At 31.1% G+C, this 26,676-nt stretch overlaps 1 protein-coding gene across 3 annotated transcripts; it reads right to left on the reverse strand.

Annotated features, from left to right (window-relative positions):
- Positions 1–2,375: 2,375 nt before the first annotated feature.
- Positions 2,376–26,539, reverse strand: LOC143083076 (phosphatidylserine synthase 2-like). Of its 3 annotated transcripts, none has more exons than XM_076259266.1 (12): positions 26,485–26,539; positions 18,172–18,349; positions 14,961–15,062; positions 14,275–14,357; positions 13,215–13,282; positions 12,448–12,579; positions 10,250–10,300; positions 9,144–9,257; positions 8,482–8,600; positions 7,410–7,524; positions 6,642–6,787; positions 2,376–3,692 (listed from the first exon to the last, which is right to left on the reverse strand). In XM_076259266.1, the coding sequence occupies exons 2-12, from the start codon at positions 18,294–18,296 to the stop codon at positions 3,380–3,382; spliced, it is 1,368 nt and encodes a 455-aa protein (XP_076115381.1). In that variant the 5' UTR covers positions 18,297–18,349; positions 26,485–26,539; the 3' UTR covers positions 2,376–3,379. The 3 variants fall into 3 exon arrangements, with proteins under 3 accessions (XP_076115381.1, XP_076115382.1, XP_076115383.1); XM_076259267.1 differs by lacking the exon at positions 26,485–26,539 and adding an exon at positions 19,286–19,428; XM_076259268.1 differs by lacking the exon at positions 26,485–26,539 and adding an exon at positions 19,065–19,163.
- Between the last annotated feature and the right edge of the window lie 137 nt (positions 26,540–26,676).

Raw genomic sequence — 26,676 nt, forward strand, 5'->3', positions numbered from 1 at the left:
GAGGAAATAATTACTTTTACAGTAAACTGTAGACAACCACAAAATCCATGACAACAATAGCTCATCAAACCAAATTTTAAAGATACATGCATAATAGCCAAATTTCTGGAGACAATGTGCTTCTATGATTACAAACCAAATAATAACACACATACATACACATTTAAATAACAAACAAACAATGAATCACAACCTTTTAACATGTTTAAATCAACTATAAAAGAAATGACACAATTCAAGATGTCAGAAGATTACCAAACAAAAAACCAACACAAAGGAGAACGGAACGATAATGTCATAGTTTATTTTGGCCCATTAATTTAGGAAATCAAAAAGTATTATACTGTGGATTCATTATTATTCGTTGGATACCAATTTTCGTGGATTTCGTGGGAACAGTCAAAGCACGAAATTAAATATTCAACGAATGATAATTTTTCTATAGGTTTGTATGCAGACTTCAGCAAAACCACGAAATTTAATATCCACGAATATGCAAGTTTTTCCTAATCCACGAAAATTGGTACCCACGAAAATAAATGAATCCACAGTAAACTACCAAATAACATCCTTTGCATGTTCATAAAACATAAGTGTGCAGGACATTATTATATGTATTTATATCTTACAAATTAACATAAGGGCTTCAAACATCCTACATATATAACAAAACAGAAAATACTGCTAAATAATATCATAAATATTTAGATATACTGGTAAGCATGATCTATACCTTGCTACAAAATTTGTTTTACAAAGCTGTAAATGTGTGTATAATCCAAGGAAATTCATAAGATGAATGGTGTTTCTGTTGGGTTTTTTTGCCAATCTTTTGCCAAACTTTTGACTAAGGTCTTTGTAAATAACCATATGATAAAGTATGGTCAGGTTTTTTATACATGTACACACAAAAAAATACATCTAAAATCTAAAGAATTAAATTAGACCTAACTTATATTGGTTATGAAAACACAGTTTTCGAAAACAAATTAATTCCCAGTATCCAAACCCACTGACGTAACAAAAAAAAAACAAACATACAAGTACAGAATTTCAGCTGGTAAAATAATAACCAATTTAATGAGTGATGACTTTCCCATACCTTTGACAGTTATTTACTAATTAGAAATTTATTTTTAGGATACAATTTTATTATTTCTGGGTCCAACTGTTTTATGCAGTTTCATTATAATATTTTTAATTGTTTTACCCTGGTTCACATCAATCTTGAAGACCAAATTTACTGGAGAGGATAGTTTGTAATTTAATATTCAATTGTGAAATCAGCTAAAATACACCCCTTACAACAATGGTCTTCTTTAATATATCAATTGTAATAACAACTAAATAGCAAAAACCATTGAATAAATTTGGGTCTACTATAAACTCTAATTGGCATTAAAATTAAAAAGGACATATCATAGGGAACATGTGTACAAAGTTTCAAGTTCATAGGACTTCAACTACATAAAATAAACAGCTGCGCCATGAGCGCATGATACGCCCGACGTCTTGTGTGGAAGTTTTATGCAATAATCATAAATAGTTTCTGAGGAAGTTTTAAGCAATAACCATTTATTGTTTTTGAGACACGGCGGGACATGTGAAACCCCCCCCCCCCCCCCCACCCTGTTTTTTTTTTTTACAAATATCACTAAAATAAAATTTTGAATCAAACCAAAAAGTATACAGATCTTTAAATTAGTATAACAAAGAAGTGTGTACAGTTTCAAGCAATAATCATAAATTGTTTTTGAGATACGGCGTGACATGTAAAAAAAAAACCTCCCCTTTTTTACAAAATACTCAATAACTCAAAAATAAAATTTTGAGTCATCACCAAAAAGTATACAGATCTTTAGATTAATATAACAAAGAAGTGTGTAAAGTTTAAAGCAATAATCATAAATCGTTTTTGAGATACGGCGCGACATGTAAAAAAACCCTCCCCCTTTTTTATAAAATACTCAAAAACTCAAAAATGAAATTTTGAATCATCACCAAAAAGTATACAGATATTAATATTAATGTAACTAAGAAGTGTGTAAAGTTTTAAGCAATAATCAAGAAACGTTTTTGAGATACGGTGTGACATGTGAAAAAAAACACACCCCTGTTTTAGTTACAAAGTGCCGTAACTCAAAAAGTTTAAATCTTATTTTCACCAAAAAGTATACAGATCATTTGACCATCATAAGAAACAACTATATTAAGTTTCATGAAATTTGGATAAGTCGTTCTCAAGTTACGGTGCGACATGTTTACGCCGGACAGACGGACGGACGGACAGACAGACGGACAGACAGACGGACGGACGGACACCGGACAACTGTATACCATAATACGTCCCGTCAAAATTTTGACGGGCGTATAAAAACCACCTTAACTAAAAACTTTAACCTGAAGAAGGACAGACAGACAAACCAACAAACAAACGAACTAATGAACAAACAAACAAATGAACGAATGGTGGCACAGACCGAAAAAACGTAATGCCCTAGTTTAATGTCCAAATATTTTCTTAAAATATCAGAAGCATTTTCTCTATATTAACCCAAGGTTTATTTAAAAAGCCTAATATTTTAAACACAAAGAAGTGAACTGAAAAGAAAACCAAATACTTTATGCATCTGTCTGCTATCCTACATCAGACTATGGATTAAAAGTTTGCACAACTTTCAATATTTAGGTATAAACAAAGCATTCATACTAATACAAACTAGGCAATCTACATTAACAAATTCACTGTGTAATGCTAATTTTAATGACCCTCTATCATAATATGAAGCCTATGCCCAACATTTAAAACAGCCTTATGCAAAATGTACAAAATTCCATAAAAAAATATAAAAAGCATCCAGTTTATAAAATCTCTCAAACATGGCATGCGACTGTTAATGCTAGCATAGGCATGGGAAATATAAATTGTATATCTCAGCAAAAATATTCTTTTTAGCAAAATGAATAAAATATATATATCAGTAAACATTTTTACATTTTTAGGCACTATTGAGCAACGTTTATAAAAATATTTTTTTAATAACAAATATGACAAATATATATGGAGACATCAGAGTTGTCTTTGGTCCCTTAAATGTATACATAGGTCTAAGATCTAATTTTTTTTTTAGAATTTTACTTAAATTACACCTACATAACTAATTTTCCACATTGCATTTGGAATGGTTGTTGAGGTAATCATAACAAGCAAAATTACTTTCTATTCTTTCTTGAAAAATCATTATTTATACTCTTAAATAAGTACAAACAGCAATTCACAAAATATCATTAATGAAAACAGTATGGGGACCAAAGTCAACCCTTATAGTACACCAAAAAGACATAACATTACTACTTATAGCCACAAATTTTTTATATCCTAATTTGATTTTGTAACTTTGGATCTCGATCGTAACTCCCGATTTCCGTTATTTTGAGATTTCTGAATTGGCACAGGATTTCCATTAGATGTTTCAGACTTTTCAGGTAAATCACTTTTGACATCTCTATATATATAAAATTTGAATATTGTCCATCCAATAAGTAATAAGAGACCTAAAATCCAGAAATATGCTATGTGTGGTGGTAAAGGCTTACTGATTGTCTTCCAGTCAAACTTGACCACAATCAGGAATTCTGTTATAATGATGGCAATTATCATCCAAGCTTGTCGCCCAAACTTCTTACAGGTTCTAAAATGATACAAAAAAAGTTTTGAATTACCTAAATAATTTTCTTCAGTAGTAGTTAGTGAAATCATAATAAAATGGAATAATAATAATAATCATAACTATACAGATTTTTTTTGTGATTGACAATAATATTAAGATATTCTTTAAAAATCATTTTCTATAGGAACTTCTTAACTAAAACTAAAATAAACACATAAAAAATTCATCAAAATTTGTTAGAAAATTGCCTTTCTCACTAACAGATGTAATTCATGTTCACAGTGTACAACTAGAGGGTCCAAGGACCCTGTGTCGCTCACCTGATATTTTTATTTACAATTGTTGCATGATAAATGCAACTGTTGTACTGTTGTTTAGTTTCAGAGATATAATACTAAAGAGTGCATTTGAAACCTATGTTTTATTTCAGCCATGTGGGCAGGCAGGGTCATCATACACAGTGGTCCCTGGATATCCTAGTGGTGATTTAAACCAAGTTTGTTTAAATCCGACAGTTGTTCAGGGGAGAATTTTTGTAAAATTTATCTAACAAGAAATGCAAAGTAATGAGAAAGTTGTGAAGTAGTTTTGTTGTTGCGCAACCCCCCCCCCCCTGCCTTTGCCAAAAAAAACAAAAAGGTAATAAAAAATTATCATATATGGGCAATCTATCCTATAAATGATTTCTGCAAAATTCAGTTGATTGTGCAACGGTTGTATAGCCAGCTGAGGTCGTTAAAAACTCTCTTTCTTTTGTTGTTGCAGATAGATCTTGACCTGATAAACAATTTTACCACATGTCAGATTTGCTCTAAATGCTTTGGTTTTTGAGTGATAAGCCAAAACTGCATTTTACCCCTATGTTCTATTTTTAGCCATGGCGGCCATCTTGGTTGGTTGGCCGGGTCACCGGACACAATTTTTAAACTAGATACCCTAATAATGATTTTGGCCATGTTTGGTTAAATCTGGTCCAGTAGTTTCAGAGGAGAAGATTTTTGTAAAAGATAACTAAGATCTACGAAAAATGGTTAAAAATTGACTATAAAGGGCAATAACTCCTAAAGGGGTCAACAGACCATTTTGGTCATGTTGACTTATTTGTAGATCTTACTTAACTGAACATTTTTGCTGTTTACAGTTTATCTCTATCTATAATAATATTCAAGATAATAACCAAAAACAGCAAATTTTCCTTAAAATTATCAATTCAGGGGCAGCAACCTATCAACGAGTTGTCCGATACATCTCAAAATTTCAGGGCAGATAGATCTTGACCTGATACACAATTTTACTACATGTCAGATTTGCTCTATATGCTTCGGTTTTTGAGTGATAAGCCAAAAACTGCATTTTACCCCTATGTTCTATTTTTAGCCATGGCGGCCATCTTGGTTGGTTGGCCGGATCACCGGACACAATTTTTAAACTAGATACCCGAATGATGATTGTGGCAAAGTGTGGTTTAATTTGGCCCAGTAGTTTCAGAGGAGAAGATTTTTGTAAAAGATAATTAAGATCTACGAAAAATGGTTAAAAATTGACTATAAAGGGCAATAACTTCTAAAGGGGTCAACAGACCATTTTGGTCATGTTGACTTATTTGTAGATCTTACTTTGCTGAACATTTTTGCTGTTTACAGTTTATCTATATCTATAATAATATTCAAGATAATAACCAAAAACAGCAAAATTTTCTCAAAATTACCAATTCAGGGGCAGCAACCTATAAACGGGTTGTTCGATTCATCTGAAAATTTCAGGGCAGATAGATCTTGACCTGATAAACAATTTTACCCCATGTCAGATTTGCTCTAAATGCTTTGGTTTTTGAGTTATAAGCCAAAAACTGCATTTTACCCCTATGTTCTATTTTTAGCCATGGCGGCCATCTTGGTTGGTTGGCCGTGTCACCGGACACAATTTTTAAACTAGATACCCTAATAATGATTTTGGCCATGTTTGGTTAAATTTGGCCCAGCAGTTTCAGAGGAGAAGATTTTTGTAAAAGTTAACGACGACGGACGCAGGACGACGACGGACGACGACGGACGACGCCGGACGCCGGACGCCAAGTGATGAGAAAAGCTCACTTGGCCCTTCGGGCCAGGTGAGCTAAAAAAGGTCAAAGGTAATAATCAAAGATTCAATTGGTCAAAGGGAAATAACTTTACTAGTATTTACATATCTGAGTTGGTCTGAATTCTGTAAAAGAATATGCATAGGCATTCATATTTATATGGTAGTCACTTTTTTGTTCATAAATATTTTAGAATTTTGCTTCTAAAATCTTGTCCTGAATATGCATGAAATGTTTGCCTTTGAACTTTAAGCAAACAACAATTAACCATTAATTCTAAATCAAAATTTATGTGAATATTTCCACACCTTTTTTCAAATAATAGTTCTGCATTTTTCCTAAGCAATTGAAGTGTTTTAAGCCAATTAAGATTGTATGGGACACACTTATCACATGCTTAGAACTCACAACCTCAGCATTTACAGAATAGTGGCACTGTAGGTATTTCAGGATGAGATGAAAAATATGTCCTGATAGTGATCACCTTTTCCATGGTCATTTAACAACCAGAAAAACCCTGCCAAAGCATCTAATTAATGACTGATTGTATCTATACTTAGTTTTTTGTTATCTGTGTTGTAATTTTGTTTTATCTTTAGATAACATCTAATGTCTTGGTTTGTAACAACATTGTATTTACCCAAATCTTTGAATATATTTTTTTTTATCTACATTTATTTTCGTGGGTATCAATTTTCCTGGATTGAAGAAAACATGTATTTTCGTGAATTTGTTGAACATCAACTGAACACACGAAACCCACAAAAATTGGTATGTAATGAATTATAATGAATCCACACTATATGAAAATAGGACTGTTCCAGAAAATAATATGTCCCCCCCCCCCCCAGGGACATTGTATTTCCTCGAAAAGCCGAAAAGCTACTTACGGGTCATCTAAATACTGAAATCCTTCTCTCATAGCAGCAGCACCCATAAATAAAAAGAAGGCTAGCCGGAGTAGATTAATCCAATGGGGAGGAGGAATCCATAATACAAACTTGAGGTAGAATGTGTTCAATTCCGCTAATAAAAACTGGCAAATAAATACCATACATTAGTATTTTAAATATCTAACTTCAATAAATAATATAACTGTTTATACTTTTGCAAAAAATTGATATTTCCGCTTTTGAGAATGAAAAAGTAAATGTACACTTTTTAAGAGACATTAAATGTTTAATTAAGTTACAGAATGACTTTCGAACCTCATCTGACAAACATTGGTTATAGTGATGGTTTCTTAAACGATTGCTGAAGACTTAAGCTACTGACAACAGGGGGAAAAAACAGGGAAATTTTTTCCCCCCATCTTTTATTCCGGATTTGTTGATTAAATTTTCTGGTAGTGTCTGTTTATGTAAGGTTTATGTAAGGTCTTATTCATATGAATTGAGTTTAAGTGAAATCTTCTCAGTAGTTTTATTTTCCTGCAAATAGCATTTTCTTTAGTGCTTTTAATCCAAGGTTATAATCTTTTTTATATTAATTGTGATACAAATAACTTTTACGCAGAATACACATCTTAGGGTATACAAACACTGAAAATAAAATGTATATAATAATCATTAACAAAATAGCCTAAATTGCTTTAATCAATCAAAATACAATTCTTTATTCAAGAAATTTTTAGAATTTCAGTATTACTTCCAACTTACTATGGCAATAACAGCTAACATGGCTAGCCATCTTTTTAAACTAGACAGTGGCCTCCAATCAAAATCTGTCCAACTATATGGTGTAAACTGTAAAGCTAATCGCTTCATTTTTCCTCTAAAAAAAGAAATATATATTCTAGATACATGGCAACAAAAGACTGTTTTTTTATCTTAGATACAGCTGAGTAGTGAATTACTGATTCAATAGACCACTTTCGAGTTCATCCGTCACCGGCAAAAACTAGTCAATTATGCGCGCCTTTATGACGTCATTTACCAGATAGAGGGGATCGCCTGTATCCCTGCATTATTTACGTTCATCAAGCATCTTAGTGATCGTCATTGTACAGGATAAACTAGAAATAATGGTTGTTTTGTAGGTACTTAATGACAATTCCCTAATGACAGTAGTGCTGATTGTCAATTTTGAGAATTTAATTTGCTGAATAATTCGTACAATATAGAATTATAGTTTTCCAACCACTCGCTCAACATTAAAACGGAAGTGACAACGCCCCTAAACGCACAAATGACGTTCACTAAAACCATAGTTTTTGACGGAAATGCATCCAACTCGAAAGTTGTCTATTGAATCACCTTCATATATGTAATAGTATTTTTTTAAATAAGCAGATATGACTTTGAGATAAAGAACTGAAATAAAAGCACTGATTCTTTGTATTTTGTGTGGGTTTTTTTTGCTGTGCATATATATACTGTAAATTCAGAAATTATTGTGTGCATTTACGTAGTTTTGAATTCTGGAAAATTGTTTAGAAATGAATGATGAAAACTAACCCAACTCAAAAATAGGGTTAGCATGGTTAAAGTTAATTTCACTTTCATAAATATTTCAGTACAAACTCACTGCACTATTTTCGTGGATACCAAACTTCATGGATTAAGAAAAACTTACATGAATATTTATTTTCATGGTTTTGCTGAAGTCAGCATACAAGTCTATAGAAAATTTGTCATTTGTTAAACATTTAATTTCAAGGTTAACATGTAACCATGAAATTTATATCCAGCGAATAAAGATGAATTCACATTACTTTTTATATTGACATACCTGTAAGTTGGTATATTCCACATGCCTCTCCAATGATAATGTTTCATGGATAGATACTTTAAGGATTTCAAGCCAAGGTATATACCCAAACCATTACAGACTAAAGCATCCATAATCCACTAAAATCACAAAATTATTGATTTAAAACAATACAGGTTTTACAAGAACATATTGTTACATTAAGAAAGACTTATCATTCAGCTCTTCAACTGTTTCCGTTCTTATATAAATCCTTGGCTATCCTATTATTGGTTTGAGCATTCCTGATAAAGGTTAATAAGGAAAAGCAATAAGGACACATTAAATTTACATGGTTCAATTTCATTTTTTATGGTGTTTTGTATATATTCCCTTTTAAACATGTTTATCTCACTAAATAACTGGAGCATTCATTAAAGTGTTGTTGTTACAAGATCTTCTACATTTCATTTTTTTATCCTAATGACCTGCATACCCTAGCTATCCACTTTATCGAATCTACAGAGAGAAGATTTACCAAGCTTGGTTCACTTGTATTTAAATGATTTCATTTTAAAAGTCAGTGTCACTGTCAAAAAGATTGATAAAAGCTGTATTAGGAAGATGGAAAATAGAATTTTTTTTTCTTCGTTTCTTTGACTGCATACATTATCTTTCAGTATCAAAGTTTATAAATAACTTACATGATCCCACCAACATTCACTGAAGTTTGGTAATTGATGTTCTAAGGTGTACTCTAATAATTCAAACATGATACTTAATACCATACATAACCACCAATCTCTCAGTATCAAAGTCTACAAATAAAATACCATAAACACATTTATATATATAGAAATCAAAATTGATACAAAAATTTTAAAGTATTGCCATGGCTTGTGATGAGTCATAACAAGTCTCTTCTCTTTGATTTTTTCATGTTCAATCTGATTAGCTGTTCCTTTTTATAACATAACTATACCATTCAAACAATCAAATATGTATGGTATTAATGTCAACAAATTTTGTAATGCTCGGTCCAGGCATAGTTACTCTACAGTATGGCTTTTTGTTCAACGCTGAAGGTTGAGCAGTGAACTGTAATTCTTTACATCTTTAGATTTGGTGGATTGCTGTCTCATTAGCAATCATAAAGAATCTTTTATCTATGTATAATTATGTTTTACATTTGAATACTATATTTTCTCAAATTTTATCAGTATCAAGTGGCATGTTTTGGTTTGAAATCTTTCATTATCCTTGACATGTACAAAACAATACATATTAAATTAAATTGACAGACCCATGATTATCATTCTTAATATATCTAAGTTCCATATTTCAGATGATTTTTTTTTAAGATTTATAGCAAACTTATACCAATATCATAATATATATTCATTTAGATCATTGAACAAGAGGAAGATTTATGCATCAGAAAAGATTAATTAATCCTATTTATGAATTAAGGTGGTACCCAACACTTTCACGTAAAATAAATTTGGCTTGTTTAATTTTTATAAAATTTACTTTGACCCTTTAACAAAAATATAAAAATTTCAAAAATTTGAACCAACCGTTTTGTCAGAAATATTACACTGGTTATATAGCAGTTTGACAAACACCAATTTTGATCATAGAGAAGCTTAATATTCCTTTTACAACACAACGTAATTAAAGCGTTTAGCTGATTTTACAAAGTTATCTCCCTGTAGTGTTAGGTACCACCTTAAACATATTCAAAACTGATAATCTTATAAATTGTTAAAATCTATCTCTGTCAATCATTTTCAAAATAAATTTAATTTACCTTTAACCACCATCCAAAGAAATGAGTAGTAACAAATCCATCCATTTTGTCCTGGAAAAAAATACAGTCATTGAAATATTGTTCGTATTAAAGGTACACAAAAATTGTCTCACAAAGAAAAGAAATTACTCTTGACTTACTCACAAACAAAGCTTTTACTCAGGAATACCATAAAAAGTCAGAAAACATATTATCTATATTTAGCTGTTTAACATGAAGTGTTTAACTACTGTAAATACAGAAATTATTGCATGTATTTATTATTGCGATTTTTTCATTTTTGACAAAAATGCGATTTTATTTTGTGATATTCAGAAAAATCCTGTTTGATTCATATAAAAAATTTCAAAATGCGAGATTTAATCATTGCGTTTATAACCCTGTCGCATTTTTTGCAATAATTTCTGATTTTACAGTATTCATTGTAAAAGACCTTCCAAAAACTAACAAGAGGAAAAACAACAATAGAAGAATTTCCCTCCCTCAGATGAATGGCTACTATACAAATATAGCCTTTTTATGAGGTCGATACAAGGATATATTGACCTGAAAGAAGTATATTGACTGAGGACGAAGTCCGAGGTCGATATACTTCTTTGGGTCAATATATCCTGTATTGACCTCATACAAAGGCTATATTTGTTATATTATTAATTTCTGACCATATTTGTATAAAAATCGTAAAAATTTTATAGATATTACATTGTCTCCTTGACAATAACAACATATTAGTTGTTATTTCATTTACTTTTTTTTTTTTGGATATCATGTGTTCCAAACGTTAAACAATATCCTGAAATTCATTACATGACGTCACAAAGTATAGCTAATATTATTAATTCGTATATTTTAACAAATTTGATTCGTTTAGGCATAGTCACATGTTAAACTATATTTTCGAAGGTAGAGCCAGAAAACGGCGGATAGCAAAAAGCATATTGACCTGCAAAAAGCATATTGCACGGTTATTTTTAGAATATCTAAAAACCAATATACTTTGTGACGTCATGTAATGAATTTCAGGATATTGTTTAACGTTTGGAACACATGATATCTGTGATCGATTGTTTGACGAAAAAAATCTTCAAATACATAAGATGTCCCAAAAAAAAAAAAGTAAATGAAATAACAACTAATATGTTGTTATTGTCAAGGAGACAATGTAATATCTATAAAATTCCAACACACCTAAATGACGATTTTTATACAAATATGGTCAGAAATTAATAATATAACAAATATAGCCTTTGTATGAGGTCAATACAGGATATATTGACCCAAAGAAGTATATCGACCTCGGACTTCGTCCTCAGTCAATATACTTCTTTCAGGTCAATATATCCTTGTATCGACCTCATAAAAAGGCTATATTTGTATAATATCTATTGAGAATATTGTCTCAATAACATACAGTTTCCAGGGGCGGATCCAGCCATTTTAAAAAGGGGGGGGTTCCCAACCCAGGATAAAGGGGGGGGGGTTCCAAATATATGTCCCCATTCAAATGCATTGATCAGCCAAAAAAAAGGGGGGGTTCCAACCCCTTGAACACCCCCTCTGGATCCGCCACTGGTTTCTCTGAGTTTATTTTAGTCTGGTTTTATCATGAGATAACACTGCTGGTTCTTAAAGCCATATTCTTTTTTATTCAATAAAATAGAAATAATGGTTGTTAAAACACTCTTCCCTTATTAAATTGACTTAGTTTTTTTTTACACAAACTAAGTAATTCAGATTAGAAATCATATCTCCATTTCAAATTCAACGATACAAAATGATGCATGTGTTGTGATGCTCCCTTTTTGAATTTAAACAAGAATGTGTCCCCATTACACGAATGCCCCACTCGCACTATCATTTTCTATGTTCAGTGGACCGTGAAATTGGGGTAAACCCTCTAATTTGGCATTAAAATTAAAAAATCATATCATAGGGAACATGTATACTAAGTTTGAAGTCGATTGGACTTCAACTTCATCAAAAACTACCTTGACCAAAAACTTTAACCTGAAGCGGGACAGACGGACGAACGAAAGGACGGACGAATGGTACGACGGACGAACGGACGCACAGACCAGAAAACATAATGTCCCTCTACTATCGTAGGTGGGGCATAAAAATGTTTGTAATGGCATTTTTATCACAAAAAATATGAAGAGAACTTTAAGATAATAGCTAATAAATATTAAACCATTTACCCAGATATTATGGAATGGGTCTGTATTATTTGGATCAAACAACAAACAGCTTCCACCATAAGACTTCTGTTCCAGAGCCTTGCCAAGCTTGGTATCAAAGTGTGTTAGGATATGTCTGGCATCATGTACAGTCTGTAAACAAAAACAGCATCACTTACAATAAAAAACTGGAGAACATACTTGGACAAAAATAATAGTACAAGTTAAATAATGCAAATTATAATAGGTAGGAAATCTACAGGAATTACAGCAAAACATAATGTGAGCTGTGTCCGATAGAAATGGATTCTTATGCAAGTGCATGATACATGTACATGAATAAGACATTGATTGATTTTGAAACATTCAAATACAAAATAAAAGATGAATTTTGATTTTTGCAGGGTTTTTATCAGAACTCAATTTTGAAACAGTAATAGCTTTTCCATAGCAATTCTTTAAATACCCAAATCGAAAAGTCAATACATGTACTATATACAGATTCATTGATATTCATTTGCATAAGGTCGATTGCTATTGAATGCAGATCATATCATACAAAATGTATCACTTCATTAGACTGGAAAATAAAAAAAAGTATTTTAGATGCAGCATTAGTTAGTCATTATTTCATCCTGAATAGCATTAGATTACCTTTAGAAAGAAATGTGTTAGAATCTGTTGTTTACTTGATAACAAATCAATTTACAACGAACTTGGTAATTATTTGCCTCTCTTTTAGTAACAAGTTTTATAGGCACCTTCAGTATGACAATGAAAAATCTTACCTGGAATAAAAGCCAGACCAAAGCCAGTTCATACGCTATACTTAAACAGAGTATCAATCTCCAAAATGCTGAAAATAATGAAACAAAGAAATTTATTTGAAAGTCAGTTCTAAATATATACTACGTACATTGACCTATAATGGTTTACTTTTATAAATTGTTATTTGGATGGAGAGTTGTCTCATTGGCACTCACACCACATCTTCCTATATCTATATAGATAATCACAAAATCTGATATATTGATCAGAACGAACTACAGACCTTTGGCAGATAAACTGACAATCCTAAGATTGGAAGTCAAACACACCTGCCATGTGCTTAAACAAAGAAAAAGAATACTTGAAGAAGTTGCAACATGATGAGATGCAATAAAATATCTACATTAATCATGTTTATAGTGAATTGTTATCCCACAAGAACAATTCGGAGATAAAAAAAATTGTAAACATGATAAATAGAAAAATTTTAAATGGGGGAAATACAGACCTTAATTTTTTTATCTACTTCTGAAGTAAATGTACACAGTCAACATATCAATGAAATAACATAATATGTACCGATTATCAGGTTATCTGCATGTTGATATCGTAAAATATCAGCTGCGAGACATAATATGAAGCTTTTTGTCGAGTGAGCGTAGCGAACGAGATCAAAAAGCCTTCATATAATGTCAAGCAGCTGATATTTTACAATATCAATATGCAGATAATCTGATAATCGATTTATCTGGCTATATTTGCGTGTTTCAGAAGTGTTTTCTTTGTTTCACCAGCACACAAACGATGACTTGATAAGTTCGGGTCAAAGTTAGTAACGTCGGTTCAAACATTATGACGTCGCTGATATGTCCGGGTCCAAGTTATTAAGGCCGGGTCAACGTATTTGACGTCACAAAGACATGATACGGAATAATATTAAGAGCTGAACAGCTGATAATAAAATATAGTGTATCATAGATATTTAGGATATTTTATAATATTTTCTCTATTTGGAACTTGTATTGTAAAGGAACTGACTTGATTTTGACAATATAAGCCCATGAACTATAGTCAACTTACCAGGATGTGGTCTTTTCAATGGACCATCTGGAGTCTGGGTTACACCTACTGCTAAAAATGTCACCAACATTGCTATAATGCCCCTGTAATAAATATTTGATTTGATTAATTTTTTATGTTTAAAAGCCTCTTTTAAGCACCGCATTTAGGCTATTTTGTGGCAGCCAGTTTTTGTTGGTGGCGGAAGCCAGAGTGCCCGGAGAAAACCACCGACCTTTGATAGGAAAACTGACAATTAAGATTGGAGTCGAGGGCACCGCACCAGCAGATTTCGAACTCACCACCTCAGTGTTGACTGGCTAGTGATAACAGTAGTAACTACATAGACCATTCGGCCACCGAGGCCCTTAAATAATATATATTCGAAGATTTACTTCTTGCTTTTAAAATAGTAATGTAATGAATAAAACATGAAAAAATAATGCATTTTACAAAGTCAATGAACAATGAATAGACACATCAGTAAAAATTACTACATAAAACATTCAAGTTACTAGAACAGTATCAAATCTGTTATGGGTATTACGTGGGATATTGATAGCAACCTACCAGTTAAGTACATATGTATGTACAGTTCTAAATAATAAAAAAAAAGTTATAAAAATCTGCCAAATCTGTAACAAATCTTGTATCCATGTGACTTTTTTTATTTTGTGAAAGAATTTAAAATTACAGTACAGACATACCTTTTCATGTTGTAATCTGAATCATCTACAGTCTCTTCAAATATTGTAACATATATCAGAGCAATACTGGACAGTACCAATACCAGTATAGTATGGGCTTGCCTGGAATACAAAATTATATCGTGTTACATATATGAATACCAGAACAATACTGGACAGTACTGGACAGTACCAATACCAGTATAGTATGGGCTTGCCTGGAATACTAAATTATATCATGTTACATATATGAATACCAGAACAATACTGGACAGTACCAATACCAGTATAGTATGGGCTTGCCTGGAATACAAAATTATATCATGTGACATATATGAATACCAGAACAATACTGGACAGTACCAATACCAGTATAGTATGGGCTTGCCTAGAATACAAAATTATATCATGTTACATATATGAATACCAGAACAATACTGGACAGTACCAATACCAGTATAGTATAGGCTTGCCTGGAATACTGAATTATATAATATTGTAGCATAAGGTATTAACTACAGGGCCTTCCCTTTCCCCTTAGAACCCCATAAATTCAGAAATGCTGACATACTCCCTAGAGTATATTTAAATGTAAAGGGATTAAAAATTTTAAACTTATATCACCAGTGGTACGGTGTCAACTTTTGATGTTGAGCTTGAAACACCATCAGAATAGCTTGATATATAGATCAATTCAGTCTATATTTTTTATACTGTTGTCTTGTTCCATAAAAGTACACCTGAGTGCAAATTTCAATTATCCTACATTTCATAGAATCTAAAATATAGGAAACCATGCCCTACCTTAAACCAAAAAGAACAGATAGAAAGAGTGGCTCATTGATCGAATGGTCAAACAGACCAGAAAACATAAAGCAGCCCCCCTATATTATATATGGGCCACCATAACAAATGCAAAGAGCCTGTAGTTCAGTGGCTGTCGTTGGTTCATGTCTGTCATATTTGTTTTGTTTTATAAATTAGACAGTAGGTTTTCTCAATTGAACTTTTTCTTATTTTTGATGTCAGGGTTTTAAAGCAGACTATAAGGTAGGGATTTTTTTTCCATTTTGTTGAAGGCTTTACATGTCCAGTTACCTATAGTTGCTACTTGCTAACATCAAATTCATTTGAACTTTGGTGAATAGTTGTCTCAATGGCAAATGGCAATCATACCACATCTCTCTATTTTAAATCTATTTCAATTCAAACACCATCACCTGGCCTTTGGTATTTGACTTCATGTTAGTTTACATGATCTTAATTATAATTCCAAAGTTAAGAACTTAGATGTAAACTTAAAACAAAGCCACTGTCAAGCATATACAATTGGTTTGAATGATCTAATTTCATATAGATGCAAGTGGTGCACAACTAGAAGATCCTAAAACTTAAATATCTACAGTATAAACTTTCAACATTACTATAAACATCACTCAAGCATGACATACATATGTAAGTCGCATTGGCACCACCTTGGCATGTATGTAAGTCGAATTTGTAACAAGAAATATAGGCATTACAAATTGTGACTTGGATGGAGATTTGTGGCATTGGCACTAATACCACACCTTCTTACATCTATGTAAAATGCAATAGATCCTCTTCATAGATTGATGTGTTTGTTTTGTATACTAATCAGGCTGTTAGTTTTCTCATTTGAAATGTTTTACATTTGTCATATCAGTGCCTTTTTACATATTTGCTAAATTTTGCTTCATTTGGTCTTTGATAGATATTCATGTCAAATTGGCAATTTTACCGCATCCTCTTATTTCTTTATTGGGGTGATGGTTTGTGTAATTAAAAAAGTTCCAATAAAAGTAATTTAAGTCAAGTGAACTAAGAGAAAAATAATTTTAGTTAGGTCATTTGGTTATTACAAAAGTTGTCCAAAAGGTCAATGCTTCATGTCATAAATGTCAATAACCGTTGAGATTTAATGTGGATCTTATTTCAAATTAATGATAATGAAAAACAATATGAAATCAAAATTTGACATTTAAAAATATTGATGATCAATAAATATTCCAATTTAATAAATGAATAAGTTCTTCATTTGACATTTGTAAATATTACCAATTTCTAAAAATAATATTACAGTATAGAAATTAAATAAAATTTTGCCTATTATGATGCTTATCATTTCCACAAATTACTCAGAAAGGCAGATGAAATTCAATTCTTAATTATTTGATAGTTTTGTAATATTTCAACTCCATACAATGCCATAGTCAGATAGTTGAAGGATTATTATTCCTTGCAATATTTGGTTCCTTTGCACAAGGTTCTACTGGCTCAACTTCATATTTGTGACAACTAACGGAATTGGATAAAAACAAGAATAAGTTCTCAAAGTATTGTTAATGAGAAATTCACTATCATGTGATGAAAATAATAAATATACTCTTATTCTACTTCTAAATAAAAGTTGGTATGTGAATGAACATTCAACATACAAATGTTCATAAACATATACATGTATGCACTTTTAAATAAGCTTTGATGGAAAATTTCCAAGGTCTGCAATAGCCCAATTCTGTAATGGTCTACTGTGAATATAACATATGGTCAAGGTAAACTTTAGACAGGCAATGACAGGTAGTCATAATACCTTATCATAGTCATTCATTTTAAATATGCTGATTTAACATTCAGATTATGAGAGAAAAAATGTACTTTTATAATTTTTATCATTCAATAAAGCAATTTTATTGATAGGGCTAATTTATTTATCTGATATATGATTGTTCTTATCTGATATCTGTTCTTTGAGTATTTTAATTTAGAGTATTCGATGTAACAGGCTTATTATTTTCCTTTTTTCAAATAAACCAACTATTTCTGATTTGTTTGTACTTCCTCATGTTGCTTGTATACATGTATATGTTTGTCAATGTCTTTGCCAATTTTGTTAAATGGATGAAAAGCAATACCCTAGGTAAAGCACTTTTAGTCAATATTTTACAAGCACTGCACAATCTAGTCCAAGCTTGTTACAAGGCCGTACAGTGACCTATAGTTGTTAATGTCTGTGTCATTTTGGTCTTTTGTGGATAGTTGTCTCATTGGCAATCATACCACATCTTCTTTTTTATATCTTGACAGTATTTTATAGGACCCAGGAAGTCCCAACAAAAGGCTGACTGATGTCAGAGCAATCTAAAACTAAGCACAATCCTCGGACCAGTAGAATCAGTAGAATTCTAAAAGTATGACTTAAGCAACTTACCAGAAAAAAGACATAGTTCCATCATCTTGAATGTCTTTGTATTTATTACGTTCAGCTTCCCAGTTATAGGCAGTTGCCTTATGGAGCCTCATGACCTTGTCTGTTTCATTGTTGGCAGCAGCCATTTTGATGGTGTAATGATTGAACCTCTATATCTTTTATAGTACTTGCACATAACCTGAAAAAAATATTCTATTTCTTTGACAATTTGTTTCAACAGATACTGTGGTTTAACTATTATTTGTGGGATAGTAATCCTTTTTTTTTGTGAGTAAAAGTGAACAACAAATCTAACAGTTCTACAAACTAAATAGGCATACAGAATTTGACAAAACCACGAAATTTATATTCCCAAAATTACAACGTTTCTGTAACCAATGAAAATTAATACAAATGAATATAAACATGATAAATGAATTCACAGTATATGATTTAGAAGGTAAGAATTAAATACACAGGTTTCACACCTTGGAAAAAATCTATGTAAAAAAAGTCAGTAATTGTAACTTAACAAACTTATGTTATACAAGAATATCATTGGTTTGTTACCATAGGTTTCTAAGACATGCTAAAAATTTTGCAAAATCATTCAGACAAGAAAATAATATTTTATAAATTTAGTGCGTCCAAAGTTCTAACTTAGATTTACTTTCATTATGAACACTATAAAGATTTATAACTTGCTTTAGCTTATAGACATTGCATTTATTGAGGTCACTGTAACCTCCAAATTTTGTCAAGGCTTAATATCTTGACATTTCAATATTAGATGGAGTTCTTCTTATGAATACATGAAGTGTCACAAAAATTTAAAAATTGTATTTCAAATTTACATTAAAGTAAAAAATACATGTTTTTTTTTATTTAATCTGCTAATTCAAAACATATGTTACCTTTAATGTATAATAATTAATTCAACATGTTCAAGGAAAGTGATGCAGTTATTGGTACATGTAAATGATTTCTTTTATTCTATAAAACAAAGCACAATTTTAAAACATGTGTTTGTCAAGAAGATTGATAGTTATTTTTCAATTTTTATATTATAACAAGTTTGTCTTACATGTGTATGTTAAAATAAAATAAACATTTTTAAAATGTAACCACATCCTACCTTCAAAGGCTACAACATATACAAGATAGATCTTTATCCTAAATCAAGATCTTTATACAACTTACATGTACAGTATAGAGTAGTTAACTGTACATGTGGATCGGTCTGGGATATACCACTGAACAGTAGATCATACCATTATAGATAGTATATTACATCAGTGTAAAGATAACTTTACTGTTAAGTTTAATTTTACAATACACTCTAAAATACAATATAGAGTGTAATGAAAAGATGATTTGATAGTTGATGAGATGAAAAGTGGTTGTTCCTATATCATGTATATATAAACATGTCTTTAAACATGATAAATGTATACACAAATAAAATAATATATATGGATAGACATGAAAAAGACACCCAGAGTGCAGGATTTTATCGCTGTGATGAAGACCCATTGATGGCCTTTGGACAAATTTTCTGTTTCCATTCTCAATTATACTGATGGATTGTCATGCATTTTTCTTATAAATTTATATTAATATGCATAATTATTACAGTCAGAGATATAACTCTATAGGGTTATTACAGAAAATAACTTGTGTGTGTTGTTACAGATACTTTCATGAGTTGTCTACTCTTTATTCCTTAACTTTTCTAAATCTTTAATAACATCTGTTTGTTGTTTGAAAAATTATTTCATTTATAGTGGGCTCTAAGGAACTCTTGAGACTTTTGCTCCTTTATTACTACATAGTTAAAGGTTAATTAAGGTGACTATCATCATGATCATGTTTGTCAATTTTGATTCAGAAGTGAAAGGAAAAAAGTGCAGGTTCAATTCTTTGAAGTCCTGGTTTGCAAGAAAATAAAATACAATTATATCTTTAGTGATTGTTAAGCTGATTTAAGTTATTTATATACATTGATTTAAAAGATAACTGAATTTTGGAATATCTTCACATAAATAATTGGATGAGTAATAGACATCAAAATAATTTATTCTTACAATTGTTTACTAGCAGACATGACAGAATGAATAAAAAACATTAACTGGGAAGTAAGAAATAAATCTGTTTTCTCTGATAAAAATTGGAATCAGTACACAAAATAACTTATAGTTTTAGTTTACATTAATATTGATACTAGGATGACAAATGTTCAGCACTTACAAATATTGTAACTTTTGATTTATCCATTCTTTCTTGGGAAACACGATTTCATTTGTCTTTCCCCATATCCTACCTTCATGGCCTTGTTTACCCAAGCTTCATTCAGCATTAGGAGTACTGATATTTTGTGGAAAATTATTATATAATTAACAAGAGTGCATATCCTGAAATGTCTCGCCTGCTTTACTGAACATGATTGATTTATATTGAAAGTCTTTTTGATAAAGGTTTTACTACAAATATTTCATTTAATATCAATGATTAACAAATGATTAATGTAAATCAGGTCAAGGTCAAGAACACTGCCTGACCAAGTTCCATGTTCACCTTACAATAATCCATTCACATAAAATAATACATGTATGTCTTTTTCTTTTTTTTTTTATGTCTATGGTATTTTTCCCCCAGTAGTAACCAGTTAAAAAATATTTGTAAAATAAAATGATATTGCCTACCTACCCTTTTTTCCCCCAGCACATTAGTGGAAACACATGTATTATTTTATTGGGCCCTATGTTCTTTTTTTTAGCCATGTCGGTTGACAGATGGGTCATCAGATACTTATATTTTTCAATCTAGACACCACAATCATGACAATGATGATTTGGATTAGGATTGGTTCTATTCGGCCAAGTAGTTTCAGAAGAAATGATTTTGTAAGAATCAACAATGGACTCTGACAGACGACAGACACCAAATGAAGAGAAAAGTTCACTTAGTCCTTTGGGCCAGTCAGACATGTACAACTTATATTCATTCCAAAGACCAAATATAGTTGACCTATATCATGTATATCATGTATATTGCATTATATATGGTATATCAAAGATAAGAACCAGTGGCCGATCCAGCATTAAACCTGGCACTTTATGGTTTAGTTATATAAATCCAAATAATTGTCTGATTTATAAAAAGAAGAATCCCAAATAAATTGTAACCAAAAAGAACAAACAAATGGAAGTTTTAACGACCTTGACTGGCTATACAGCCCTTGCACAATTATTCCAAAAAGAATACATGTGTATTCCTGTTTATATATGGAGAAACACTGATCCAACTATAAGCTTGCAGCTCTCGAGGATGTTCTGAATAACAGAGGGATCTACCAGATTCAGATTCTTTATTCAGATAACTAATAGTACATCTAAGTGTTCTACATTACAAATCATTTGTTAATATATAAAGCATCATTTTGAAGTTTTACATGTAATATATATTATAATAATACAATTGTAGCCATAATCATGATAATTCTTAGAATTGTTTTTTATTTAGAAAAGGAAAAATAACTATTGTGTGAATCTTAAACATTTTAAACCATAAGATTGGAAAAAGATTGCCTTATATCTTTCTGTCACTACTCCACTCATCCAGTGCAAAATTTGTAAAAACGTTTTTCTCTTGGAATTTTGGATTCATTATATCTACCCCATTCTATATTTTACATTAACAATGAGCTCTGATAGGTATAAGTAGTTGTCAATGTGTAATTTTAGAAGGGAACAAAATTAGGAACAAAAATATTACTCAATTTACTGAAAGACATTAGATTACTGAACATTCACAGCTCCAGATTTAATTTTTTGAAGTTGCGAGTCAGATTGAATATTTTAATAACTTACATGTATTAGACTTTTTTTTTATAAAAACTATTATCTGTCATTTTTTTGTATCAAGTTAAAGTACTTTAAATATAATATTAAGGGTAGAAAACAAGCATTTTGAGTTTTCTTGAGATAATTCTTGATCTGCAGTAAATGCACTATATTCATGATATTATAAGATTATATTTCCTCTCTTTTAATTTTCACTAGTCTCATATAATAATTATACATTAAACATAATAAGAAAGTCAAACAATGGATTCCCTAACATTCAAGTCTACTTGCAATATTCATATGATAATAATGATATTCATGATATTTGATGACTGTCTTTTGACCACAAGGGTATGTACATGTAGCTTTCAACATCTTGTGTTGTAATTTATCAATTGGTAGAATGTCAAAATTATTTAAAATTATGTTATAATTTATAAGTTATCCCCCAAGGATCTATACTAGGTCCTCTATTATTTGTCTTATTTATAAATGACCTTCCCCTGTGCATTAAAAATTGTAAAACAGACTTGTATGCTGATGATACTACTCTTCATAAATCCGGAAAAAGTATAGAAAATTTACATGATGATGTTCAAGAAGATTTATGCAAAGTTGAAGAATGGTGCAAAATGAATATGTTCATCAATACCAAAAAAACTAAATGTTTGGTTACTGGAACAAGTCAGAAGTTATCAACCCAATCTTTTCAACCAAATTTAGTAATAAATTCAGAAACACTACAAAATTCATCATGTGAGAAATTATTAGGTGTTAAAATTGACAGCACACTTAGCTGGAAAAACCAAATTGATCAAATTTGTGCTAGCATTTCATCAAGAATATAACTTCTTTCTAAATTAAAGAAATTTTTAGATAATGCCAGGAAAGCATATTATAATGGGTATATTCTGCCTCTCATCGATTACTGCTGAATTATTTGGGGAGAATGTAAAAATGAAGGGATAGTAAGAATATTAAAACTTCAAAAAAGAGCAGCAAGATTAATTCTTGATGCAGACCCAATATCCTCATCAGCCCCCTTATTTAAAGAACTTGGATGAATGACAGTAGAAAACAGAATCAAATACCACAAATATTTATTGCTATTTAAATGTATGCGGAAAGAAGCACCACAGTACCTAATTCAAAAGTTTCAACTTATATCTGTAAATAATCCTTATGCTTTTAGGGGTGTTACTCAAGGTAATTTGATAGTTCCAAAGCCAAAAACTGAACTGTTTAAAAAATCTTTTGCTTATTCTGAATCAGTTTTATGGAACGGACTACCTTATGAAATGTGTAAAGCGCAAAACACTTATTCTTTTAAACAAATTATAAAACAATACTTGAGACAGTCCCAATATTCAGTCTGAAATGATTGCAACTATTACTCTTGTATGATTTTAATGATTTGTATATATACTATGTCTATTTACTACATGCAATCTGTAACTGTTTTATATCTTTTAATCATGGTACATGTACATAGAACTATTATGTCTAAACAATTGTGTTTATATGTTGTATGTTTGCTTTTTTCTCTTATTATTATCATTTTCTTTTTACTTGTATTGCATACATGTACATGTATATGAGGGCCTCAGGGAAGATTAGTAATTGTAACTAACTGTGTTTACCCTCTTTAAATAAAGAATTTATTATTATTATTATTATTATAATACAATGCCTAAATCAACATGATCAATGTAAATATTTGTATCTTCCTACAATTTCAATTTGTTAACTATTTTGATAAAAAAAAAAAATTGAATAAACTTGTTTGCCTTTGCTAAAAATCATAACTTTGGTTTTATTGAAGTTAATTTGTAATTTCCATGTCATACAGTAGGAGTAAAGTTTGTCAAGAAAATGTTGCAGACCTTCTTTATTGTCTGATAAAAGTAACAGATCATCTGTAAATACCATCACCAACTTCTTCGTGTAACATTAAGGATTTGCATACCGTATTTATTCTAATAAACGCCCCGGGGGCGAAGACAATTTCCGAAAGGGGGGCGTAAATTAGAGAAACGAATTTCGTACCTTACTTCATTGACCTTTACCTGAATTTTGTTGAAACAGACTATAGTAACATACACATGTTTCTTATTGTCTCCATAATCTATAAATAGCGTTTATCGGTAATGTGAAATCATCAAATAATTTGTTAAAATTTTCGAATGAACAAGCGTGCACATCAATGGAACATAATTTCAACAGCGTACTGTGTAACTGACAGATCTATTTTTGGAACTTGTACACACTGTGTTGGATTATCAGAGTGGATTAAAACATGGGCATTATTGATTTTTCGTTTCATGTTTCTGAGTGACCGGGTCGATGTCTTTGCAATATATATTGTAATGGGTTAGTTTCAATTTTATTTTTTTAACTACAAAATGGGGGCGTTTATTAGAAGTCAAAAGTTCTGAACGCACGATTTTCGGAAGGGGGCGTTAATTAGAAGGGGGGCTTTAAATAGAATAAATACGGTACAAGGTATGAAGCATCCAGGTATTTTACCTTCATGCTGATGCTGCTACAAGATAGTAATCCCCATGTTTCCAATTCTGTGGCAATTAAGATTAATTGATTGATTGGTGGTATTTTAATGCCATTACAGATCAACAACTTCTTTATGTAACATAAAGGATTTGCATACAAGCTTAAGGTATGAAGCATCCAGGTATTTTACCTTCATGCTGATGCTGCTACAAGATAGTAATCCCCATGTCTCCAATTCTGTGGCAATTAAGATTAATTGATTGATTGTTGGTGTTTTAACACCACTTTTAAGCGCCACTTTCGAACTCTTTTGTGGTGTATAGGTGGAGAAAGCTGGAGTGCCTGAAGAAAACCACAGACCATCAAACAGAAAATTGACAATCCTCAATTAATGTTGGAATGATATTAATGGTAAATTTTAATACATGATGGTAAAATGTACAATTTTTTTTAAACAATAAAAAATTGACTGATTTCAAGAAATCCAGTCAACTTTTTTCCACAAACATGACAAAAATAAGGTAAGACCAAAAAAAAATATATGTCTGTTTAAGGTTACATCATCAAAATAAATAGGGTAGGTACATGTAGGTCGGTATTTCCATTTTATTATTTTTTATCATTCTATTTTTTACGCCATGATTTTGAGTTGTGCAGTCCGTCTTGCCGCGGTCCGAGTTGTCCATGGGCTGAGTTAACCTGTATTTTTAATGATTGAATTATTTCCCTTTGTTATTGTAAGTATTGGTTGGAAAAAAATGACGGCAAAGTTTTTATTTCATTACACGAGTTGCGAGTTTCCTTAAAACAGCTGTCATATTCATGATTGTGAACATTGGGATGTACCAGGCAATTGATTAAATTTATTGGCAATCCTTACTTTGCTTTTGACAAAAGTTCTATTAATTTTTCACTTTACGACGGAAATAAAATGGCTTAGGGTCGGTCGCTCAAATTAGGGTTGGTCGGGGAACTGTAAACAGAGTAATTTTTTTTTTGTTTGCCAAATGAGATTTTACCAAATCCATGGTATGTTCGAATTTAGAATACTGCTCTTCAGTTTGGTCACCTCACACCCAAAAACAAAAAAACAACATTGAAAAAGTACAAAGAAGGGCAGCATGCTACGTCACCAACAGGTACCCCAACACCAGTAATGTAACTTCCATTATTGACCATCTTCAATGGAAGTCATTTGAAACTCGCAGAAACATCAATCGAGTAACTATGCTGTACAAAATCTCACACCATCTCATTGCAGTAGACCCAAACCTTTACCTTTTACCACAGCCAGTCAATAACACCACATTCACTAATTCATTACAATACCAAACATTTAGCACAAGAACAGATTACTTGAAGTACAGTTTTTTCCATTCCCAGTTGTACTTTAAAACTCACTTCCACAAAACGTCATCAGTGTTAACTCCCTGGATCAGTTTAAAATACTGATCCAGAGTCAGTATATTTAGATATCCAACCTGCTTGTAAATATGTAAATGTGTTAATTTTTGTTTTGTTTTTGCACAACACTATTTTTGAATTATTGCACTCATTAGTTATTATATTTTATTAAGTGCATGTCTGTTTACAATTCGCCGACGTAAAGTCATCAATGTGCTGATGGATCGTTGTACAATGTAGATGTAGTTTGAAATGTCTAAGGAATCTCGATATTTAGGATATTCTGACATCAATTTGAAGCTAACAGTAGCCAAAAATAACCTTTGACGCTGGAGGGTAGAGTCCATTCCTGCCTCAATCAAACTTTACTCACTTAATTATTTACTGTTATAGTGTTACCAGGTTAAAATAACAGAAATTTACATGTTCATAAAACTTGATCGGCTAATCTTTGAAAGGTAAAGATTACTTATTTTAAAACATTGTGGTCTGATTAATTGTTTTATTTAACAAAGCATGAATGACATTTGCGTCATAATTCTCTAGCAAGGAAATAGTAGTAACAAGATAGGTTTACCTTTCGCTGCCAAGGAAGGAATGAAGTTTACCGGAAGTCGGTGTAAAAGTCAAAATTTAGAATATAATTTGTCTTCGGATATTTTTTATTTTTTATTTGACAGATAGAAAAAATGTATGAATTATTTTTAATTTGAAGCCTGTCAGTATTTTTATTTATCTTTCGCCAATAAGATAATCATACGAAACTTTA

The sequence above is a fragment of the Mytilus galloprovincialis genome, chromosome 7, assembly GCF_965363235.1.
Source record: "Mytilus galloprovincialis chromosome 7, xbMytGall1.hap1.1, whole genome shotgun sequence".
Classification (NCBI taxonomy): Eukaryota; Metazoa; Mollusca; class Bivalvia; order Mytilida; family Mytilidae; genus Mytilus; species Mytilus galloprovincialis.